The 10366-nt window shown below is 30.5% G+C and overlaps 1 protein-coding gene across 1 annotated transcript; it reads right to left on the bottom strand.

Moving 5' to 3' along the window:
• Nucleotides 1–264: 264 nt before the first annotated feature.
• LOC114737214 (uncharacterized) lies at nucleotides 265–1187 on the bottom strand (the record flags this gene model as incomplete). Its single annotated transcript, XM_028925120.1, has 3 exons — nucleotides 1010–1187; nucleotides 504–616; nucleotides 265–352 (listed from the first exon to the last, which is right to left on the bottom strand). Coding segments are annotated over exons 1-3 (379 nt in total), but the record flags the coding sequence as incomplete, so codon positions are not given.
• Nucleotides 1188–10366: the final 9179 nt, after the last annotated feature.

Below are 10366 nucleotides of genomic sequence, written 5' to 3'. Positions count from 1 at the left end.
AAAAGAACACGTTGTAGATGTATATTTGTCTTGTCTGCTACTTGTCATCAGCAGACACGTGAATATAACAACAATGATGTTTATGAAGGAAATTTAGGGAGGGTTTTAAGAGTGTGTGGGGGGAAACTCTATCATATCAAAGAATGCTATCATAGATATCAAGGCAGCTTAAAACATGGCAATGGCAATGGCAAGTAGTGCCAAGGAAGTGCAGCTCAGAGCTAATAATTATACTTGGCCTTCAAGCCAGTCTAAATGACAGACCTGTGCCCTGTAACCATGTTGGTTGACTAGCACAGCATTGACGCTTCCATGAATCAAATTTGCAAGGTAAAGGGCTGTTAAAATCACACTGTAATACATAGGATTCGGATGAAAAATCCAACTTTCCATTCCACTCTTTCTACATATGAACGACATTATTCACTATTTGATTGTACAGCATCATGAGCAAGAATATTACAAAGAGACCTCGACAACACAAGGAACAAGAGAAAACAAACCTTCACTCTTGAGAGTATGAGGGTGGCATGTCTCTCCTGCCACTGAGAGAGATCGTTCCTAATCCTGGCTGAATTCGTTAAAGTGTCTTGAGCATTAGTGGCTTCATCTTCATCTGGACAACATACAATCAGTAGACGAAAAATATAAATATCATCACAGGATTCTCTATTAGGAATGCCATGCTACATCAATTCATTTGTTTAACAAACAACATATTTATACCGTCAGAACTTGATACTATTAAATCTCCAATGTTTCCCTTTCTTTATACAGCCAAGCAAGCCAGTAATACTCAACAAGGAGATCAAAGAAATTTTTCTCGTTGGCGATCTAGATAGCGGAAATTATCGAAATTGACAGCCTTGTGTACTGAATCGACCATATACATCATTACCCAACTGGAAATCTAAAGATGGTCAATAACCCCTCATAATTTCTCTCAAATTTTCTGAATTTGGGAACTAAAATACTGGGCAGAGAATACTGATAGAAAGAATAAGCTTACCTTGGAGAGGGAAATTTTTAAATGTATCAATCGTGAAGGACTTGGTGTAATTGATCAAATCCTCAGTAACCCCATACAATTGGTCTTCGTCCTCCTCTTTTGGAGTTTGATTGTGACTGAGGATTTGAGGCTTCGGTCTTTCTGGAAGTCCATGTAGATTGCGAGTAAACCAGTTCATGACTCGCCTCGTTTTCTGCTACAGCCACCACTCCAACTGGAAAGCACGGCTGGTACAGAGCACAGGAGTTGATGAATCCGATTCGATGCATGTTACTTAAATCATTATACGCATTATAAGATAACTTGTTGCAATAATTCATCGATAATTCTGTATCGATTCCGTGTGTAATAATACTCCCTCCGTTCCCTCCTCAAGAGACATCATTGATGCTTATAGCATGATCCTATCTATAAGAGACACTTAAAAGTTGTCTCTATTTTTTTGTATGATTTCGTATTTTATCCATATTTATGGTCTCCAACTCACACTCTCTCTCCTTCCCACTTCTCTTTTTTTAAATAATTACCATTGCTCTCTCTCCTTATTAATGAGGATATTTTAGAAAAAAAAATTATACTTTTTATATATTGATTGTTCTTAACTAATTTTAACAACTGTTTTTTTTGAACACATAATTTGGTTATTTGTCTCTTATAATAAGAAACGGAGGGAGTAATTAGTATTTATATGAGCCGGCAAGTAGCATAAACTGTGCAATTGTGCATTGATCCGTCCAACGCGACAAATCAACCCAATCTGGATTGTGAGTTGTGACCTGACTGGCCGTCTGGGCCGGTCTGGGTTGCAGGCGGTAAGTCCATTACTGGCATTGGCGCGATTTCCTAGATTTGACCCCAACCCAAAAGAATAAATTTTTTTTTTGCCAGAAACCCAAAAAAATAAGATAGAAATTCTAAATTAAGATACCTCGAACGCTTGATACATTGACGTCCTTAGATTGCTTTCGCTCCATCTAGAAGTTTGAATTCATGCTCGGGTGAATCGCAATTAGGTTCCAATGAGAGATTTAATCCCCTAAAGTCCATTAATTGAAGAGCATATAATGATAAGTTTCTAAGTAAGAAATAACAAAAAAATTTCTTACTAATTAAATTTTTTCTTACCACCTCATGGTAATTTTTCCTAAAATGTTTCTTCCTGTTGAATAATGAATATGTCACGCCACTAAAACTTATATTCAATTATTGTGTTTTTTTTTTGAAAATATTCAATATTTGTGTTTGAATTAGAAGAATAAGGGGTGTTTGGATAGAAACCAAACCATGGTTTCAGAAGACTTTTACGGTTTACGAAGTAAATATGCAGAGGAGTTTGTCTCATTTTGCGGAAAAGTGCTTCTGAGAAATACTTTTTGTGGTTGCCAAACACTCCCTAAGTATTGAGATAATAAGCGGGACTGAACTTGTAACTTCCAACTTACATGGAGGTTTTTTATCTATTCAGTTACAAACTGTCCTATTCGATTATTCATGAGTGACTTTGCTGCATGAAAGCTCTTTTACAAGTGTCATGAATCTAATTCTTCTTTGCTCACTTATATACAGCGTCCCCACTCCCACCCCCCTCCCTCTTTGGTTTTCTTGTTTTCTTATGCTGACCACATTTATTCTTTTATGGGAGTAATCATATTTGAGACCTTATTGGGCACTAAATGTGAGCACATTTTTTTACAAGAATTCAAACATTAGTTCATTATATTATGAGAGACTAGTTCTTTCTGATAGACCTAATTCTCATTGGTTTTTTTTCCCATTAAGTTGAATTGAATCTAATTTTTGCTGGGCCAAGTTTAATTTGGATTGGTCCATTACGTTATAAAAACTTACACTTGAACATAACCAATAAGGGTTGGATCTAGTAGAAGAGACTAGTTTCTCATAATGTGATAAATCAAAATTCGAATCCTCGTTGGGAGTGGTGTTCATATTTAGTACCTGACAGTACCTTAAATAAAATTGTCTTCAATAGATGCTTTGGTCACACAAAAAGGAAAAAACACAGCTGGGCTGAAGGTTTGCTCCAACCTGAGCCCAGCCAGCCCATGGTTAATCATTCTTTTCCCGAATTCAAATCAAAAAAGAATTTCAACTATCTAGTTGCCCGAGTAAAGGGGGGAAAAAGATTTTTAAAAATGATCCACTCTATTCTTGTGTTTGGTTTTATGACTTATATTTTCTTGTACGTCATCTGGCATTGATAACCTTTTTAGACTAGAAGGAATGGAAGAAACAAGAAATAAATGCCCTTTTATTTTGATTATCCAGAAAAATAATTTTTATTTTATCTTTCTAAAAAAATTTTGTTCTGCTCAAAATTGTCTCTTTGGGCATAAAATCATGTCATGCATCGTCAACTAATATTATTAATTAATATGCCTTTATGTCCTTAATCTTTAATTTCAGCCTAAAAAGAAATAGTCGTTATTCCTAAATAATGTTATTATTATCTAAAGAAGACGTTATAAATACTTCTTAATCAATTATTTTGTTTAAAAAAATACATTGAATATTGAGAAGAGTGTGATCGTTTCGTGACTAAATATAAATTAATTAAACACAAATTAAATCATCTCAATTATTACTCCTTAATTTCAAATAATTTTAGAATCGTATCGAACGTAATAAGAATCAAGATTGTTGCAAATGATGAGATCCATGACTATTTCATTAATCAGCCTAATTCTAGGTTTTGATTAAGTTGAACGTTCATTAGGCCCAGGCTATTCATAATTTTTTTTTTTCCTGAGCTTGTTAGTATATAGAGAGGTCATATTTCATAGTGTGTTATACTTACACATAAGCCTATCATAACTGGGGATAAACACGTTGTGTTGTTTTTTATGACATGGGAGATAAAAGCTTTGTTTAGAGTTTCATTCAAACGAATTTTAAACAAATCTACATTAGTCCAGACAAAATTTTCTTCACGTACTTATCTCATTTTTATAAATTATATTTAAAAAACTATTTATAAATTAATCCAAACAAGTTCAAATTCAAAGGCCCTGGGTCGTGCAAACTACAAGAAGAACATGCATATACAGATTAGGGTATCTGACAGGAATAAGTTAGGACATTTATGATTGCCCTATATATGTCGCTATAGTACTCTAGTCCCTAGAGTATGTCATGTTTACGTTTTACAGGACTTTAAGGTTTCTCTGAGTTTTTTTTGGGGAAATTGAATCTCTACACTGCCCTTCCCATCCTCTTTCTCTCCACTACCCTTTTTTTCTCTTTACAAACCATTGGATCAAAACTCCAATAGTCCAGATTTAATATTTTATAACATTTTATAAAAATAAATATTATGATAAAAATAGATAAATAAATTTAAACTGTTAAAATCTAATTTGAACAGTTCATAACTATAGACTGTTATTATAGAGCAAATTTTTTTAAATTTTTTTATTACAATTGTAAACTGTTCAGATCAGATTTTAACAGTTTAAATTTATTATTTATTTTTTAATAACATTATTTTTATAAGATGTTAAATCTGGATCATTGAAATTTTGATCTAATAGTTGTGAAGAGAAAAGAATGATAGTAGAGGGGAAGAGGATGGGAAGGTAGTGGAGAGAATCCAAGTCTTTTTTTTTGACCAGGGAGGTTTTTCTGAGTTCGTTTGGCTAGTTCGTGTTAAAGTTATAAACTTTGTTTTTTGGCCAATCTTAAAGTTATAGACTAGTATTATTATGTTTTGACCATTCTAATGCTTTTGATTTCCGGAAGGCTATATATGCAGAATTTTATATAATTTTATTTTAGCGTATATTAATAGCATGTCTTTCAAGTTATTAGTTCTAGGTTTTGTTTTACTGATTTATGTGTTGATACATTTAATGTGTTTGATACTCAAAAATGGTATTATCGATAATAGTAAGGTATAATAATATATATACTCCTTTGGTCCTTAATATAAGGCCCATTTAACTAATTTGATTAGATTAAGGAAGTTAGGTAAGTTTTAATTATAAGAGAAGTGATACATTTTTCCTAAAACACCTAATCATCTTTTTAATACCTCCTCTCATTCTTCTACTTGATTATGATTGAGGGAGTATCCATAGGGGTAATTTAGAGAAATTAATAAATATGAGAAGTGAGTCTTATATTTAGGACCAAAACCAACTCAAGAAGTGGGTCCTATATTAAAGACTGGAGGAGTATATATATATTCAAGTGGGTATTATCAAAGAAAAGAGATTGATGAAATGTTCTGTGGGTGACTTGGGTCTTGGGATTCCTTGAGGAAAAGGGAGGGGGCCATGATTGGGAAGGCAAAGTGGCGTGCAATTCGGTTCATGATGGGATGCAATTCTTTGCCCTATCCTATGACGTTCATGTCAAGCAACCCTCTCAATCACTTTCTTCTTGCATCACTATTCCGTCATTCACCACATAATATTTACTGTTATTAATTAATTTAAAGAGATTAAAAATTAAATAAATCATTTTAAAATATTGTACTTAATATTATTATTTTTAAACGAATTTGTCTGGCTTATAAATTGATATATAATATATCACATATATATATATAAATATTTCAAAGATATCGCGTAACATATACTAATTAAATAATTTTTTTAAATTAATCAATTGAGTCTTATATTAAAAATCAGCGATAATATTATTATTGAAATTGGAATGTTACGGACTTCATTCAAGAAGAACCTCTTTTTTTTTGTTTCTCAAATTATAGAGCGTACTACACTTTTTATCCCTTTCTTGTGTATCTACTCAGGTTTGTAACTGTGCTGAAAGAATATAAGAGTGAAAAGTAAAGTGTGTTGTGTTCAAATTGAAAGAATATACTCAAGGGAAGCGTACAAAGTACAAACAGAAGACCCTGAGTTTTCTCACCTGCTTAATTCTCTTTATTGTCTCTTTGGTGCATTTTGTTCAAACTCGTTCTGTGAGTGTGAGTGTGAGTGTGCTTGTGTGATGAAATATTGGTGTGTTTTTTTTTTTTTAATTTGTCCCTAAAAAAAGGGTATATCTTCATAAAGTTCGTAGGCTTGCTTCTTTTTATGTCATCCTCATGCGTGCAAACGTCGTCAAGAATTTAAGAGGCAGATTAACAAGAATTTAATAATAAACCACGAAAAATACTCATTAGATTCGCAATGTAGGGGATGATTTATTTGCAGACAAATTAAAAATATTAATTAAGTTGGTTGTTTATAAAAAAAAATGTTTTTCTCCTTTTCTTTTTTCTTTTTTATTTTTTGCTAATATGTATTGTTTTACTTAAAGTACTCCTTCTGTTTATTTACATGGAAAACTATACATGACGAACTCTTATAGATGCGTAATTAACCAAGAGAACATAAAAAAATTTATAAAACAAAATAGATTGAGATCTTATACAAAAAGATTTTAAAAAAAATATCTATATTGTTTGGCTTTTTTTTTCCTTACCAAAGTTTAGCTCTTATATTTAGGTATCATGGGAGTCTAATTAATTAATTAATGTTATTGTCAAATTGTTGAAAAACAAGCACATTTAGTTGTGTGGATATAATTATTGTACTAGCCAAACCCACTTATACTTTCCAAAGTGCTCATATATGGTTTGAACATGATATTGATGAAAGAGACCTACGTGGAGACAACATAACCATTCAGATAATGATAATCTAACTTGCAAGCAGACATCAGAAACATGGCATGCCCCTTCTGCAATACAATTATATATTATCGATAACGTTGTTGCCATTAAAACAACTTTTTGCAACTTAGAAATAGACGTGCCGCTACCTTTTTCATTAATAGCTTTCATTCAGAAAATGATTTAGTAACAACAATCTTATTCTTTTCAAAATTTATAAGTCAAACCGAATTGAATATAATGGTTGCACTGATTGAATTGTTGACAGGATTTGCTAACAAGTCAGTTTGAATTGAACAGTTTTTTTTTTAATGGTTGAGTTAGATTAGATTAGAGTTAAATTATTATTGAATCAAAATCTGAAATGATCAGAAACTAGAACGGTTTTTAGAAAATTATATGATTTTTATGACATCATGAAAAACGTTGAAAAAATTTAAATTAGCCCTATACAAAGGTTCAATATATTTTTAGTGAATTTGCAGTCATATGATGTTATTTTATTAAAAATTTCATATATTGTAATGTCCTTATATTGACAGTTAGGTTTATTATGAATTTATTTTGTGTGTGTATATATAGTATTATAAGTGTCTATAATTATTTATTATTAAATTTTTATTTGATTACTGCATCTTCAATCAAAGCGGTTGAATCACAAGACCCGTGAATCACTCTCTTTTTCAATTTCACATCTAATTTGAATTTTAAGACATTGCTAGGTATCATCACTAAAAGTTAAACCCTTGCTTCACGTTCAATAATTTGATAATATAATTAAAATGGAAAAAGAATATGTTGGTATTTAAAATTAACAATGAATTGGCTAGGACTTCTGAATTCGCTAGAGATTTTTCAACTATTCTATTCATTTCTAGTTTAATATTAGAAATAATGATCATTTGTTCATTAATAACAAACGAATTATTTCATTGCTGAATGTTTTTTTTCTTGATAAAAAAGCCAATAATCTTCTGGAATTGTGACTTGTTAAAGTTGTAATAAGGTATATAAATCAATATGTTAAATCACGAGGAAAAAAAACCCCACAAATAGTGTCACACATCAACTTTGGAGGCGAACGTACAACTTTATTTATTCTCTTTGCTTTTTCGTTGTTTCCTTTTTATCATTTATATGGACATACAGCCAATTAGTTTCAATTAAATGTTATCATATTATTGACTATTATCTGTGAGCGAATACCAGCCTTAGTTAATTGAATCTGTCTTATATGACTACATGTGACACATCTTCTACTACCTCCGACCCTATTTATAAGAGTTGGTTGACTAATTTGAGGAGATTAAGGAAAGAAGTTAAGTTAGTTATTTTAATAAATAGATATTGTCTTTTCTAAAATATCCTTACTAATCAAGTGTATTAGTTAGAACTATTATTGTTAGAAAGATTATCCTGGAAAAAAATATATAAATATGAGAGACAAAGTGGATTGGAGTCTTATATTTAGAACCAAAATAAAAATCAAACAAGGTTTATATTAAGAATCGGAGGTAATATATTTCAATGCCTCGAACAAGGAATCCATCAATCATAAATCACTTTTCTATATATGTTCTTCCTGATCATCACAACATATACTTTCAAATTAATCAAATTTAAATTTATTCAGTCTTCATCAAAAGAAAGTTTTTGATGAATTATTTGACATGGACAAAACTCTTGTACGTGTAATAATAATGATGATGATGATCTTTTTGTATTTATGAACCTCGAGCATATGTATGTATGACTTTATATACGCGGGAGAATTGAATTTCATTATCTAAAAAGAAAACACTTCTGAATTTGATCGAACTTATTGTCTCTCTCTCAATAATACTATTTCTATCCTAAATATAAGATTCATTTTATAGTACAAATTGAACTATAAATAAGATTTTATATATAGAACTAGATATAATATAATTTTTTCATATGATTAGTCGGCTTAGCTAGATTTGAGTATTATCAGAGTCAATTAGCTAGATATAACTCTTTCAAATATGTTTTCTACGTTCATACAAACTTGAACTCGAAACATCATATTTAAAAAGGCATATTTAATTATGTAAAAAAAGTCGAGACACTATTTCTATATAAATAATATTAATTATACTACCTCTGGTCCTTAATATAAAACCCTGTTTGACTTTTATTTTGATCCTAAATATAAGATCCCAATCCATTTTGTCTCTCATATTTATATTTTTTTTTCCAAAGTAACCCTTCTAACAATGATAGTTCTAGTCAATACACTTGATTAGCAAAGATATTTTAGGAAAGAGAACACCTATTTAAGACAAATAACTAACTTAACTTACTTTCTTAATCTCTTTAAATTAGTTAACTAACTCTTATAATTAGGACCCGAGGTAATATTATTATAGAGAGAGCTATAATGAGATAAAAAAAATAATTACAATACAAGTTTTGAAAGTCGTCAATTTTTATTCTGATACATACTGCTTACATTGTTATTTAGACTTTTTAATCATTTTTTTCAGTAGAAACCTTATTGTAATTCTCTCATTATTGTATCGTATCCCATCGTCCAAATAATCTAGTTTAGACGGGACCACTTTCCCATTCTTTTTTCTCTGATTGAATAATATGCACAGGCAAATCCTATTACTTTTTCTCTAACTGAATAATCTCGCTTGGAACCCCTTTTTTCCCCTCAAAATTAGGGGATAAGTTTAATTGCCTAGGTTACTATTGGGATTGCATCTACAACCTTCACTTGTGAAAGAATATTTATATGACTAGGTTATAAGATTATTTAATTTTTTTTTGAGTTAAGATATAAATTTGTCTCGGAAGTTTTATTTATAAATTTTGGATATCTAGAAGTTTTTTGTTGTGTAAATTTGCTTCGAAATTTTAAAATTATGGTAATATTACCACTTATCATTAAAAAATTAATGTTGGTTGTTAAAATAGTTACATTGACTATTAATATTTTTAACTTTAGGGTTTAGGATTTAAGATTCAACATTAATATGATTTTAAATTTTTGAGTAAATTTGCATCCCAAAAAAATTCTAGATGCCTAATGTTTTCAGTGAAAACTTTTGAAACAAATTTGTATGTTAATTTTTTTTTTGCTTTACTCCAAAATATTAAATATTATCACAGGCATAGCATGGGCTGAGATTAAGGGATATGCCGTCCATGCATGGAACATTGAGATGTCTAATACCAAACCAACATGTCACACACATATGCCTCCTTAAAAACAATGTAACTTTGGACCCAAAAAACAACATTTTTGTTTCTATGTCCTTGAAATTACAAGTAATAGTAAACGAGCAGGTGGCTGGTGGTGGAAGAAATGATTTCATATTATTCCCACTTTAATGATATATGTTTTTTATGGGACCCACTTGTGGTCATGGTCCACATGAGGTGGTGGGTAATCAAATCACAGATCATAAAAAATTATAAGAGTGTGGCCACACCTAGCTAGTCCCCTTCCTAGCCATCGCGTGCACATCTTCCCTGCAACACCTTGTATATATTATATGCAAGGTGTATATATATTTTATACTCGTAAGATTTATTTTTTATATATATAAATTTTTTTAAATTATTTCTATGAATATTTCCTCAACTATAATCAAGTAGAAAAGAGAAAATGGATATTAAGAAAGATGATTATGATTTTTTTAAAAAAAACATGTCATATTTCTTATAATTAACTAAGTCTAACTTTTTTA

The sequence above is a fragment of the Neltuma alba genome, unplaced genomic scaffold (genome assembly GCF_004799145.2).
Source record: "Neltuma alba isolate B1F8T4 unplaced genomic scaffold, ASM479914v2 tig00013417_pilon, whole genome shotgun sequence".
NCBI classification, from domain to species: domain Eukaryota; kingdom Viridiplantae; phylum Streptophyta; class Magnoliopsida; order Fabales; family Fabaceae; genus Neltuma; species Neltuma alba.
The sequence above is the reverse complement of the archived record's forward strand: the minus strand, read 5'-3'. Positions and strand labels throughout refer to the sequence as shown.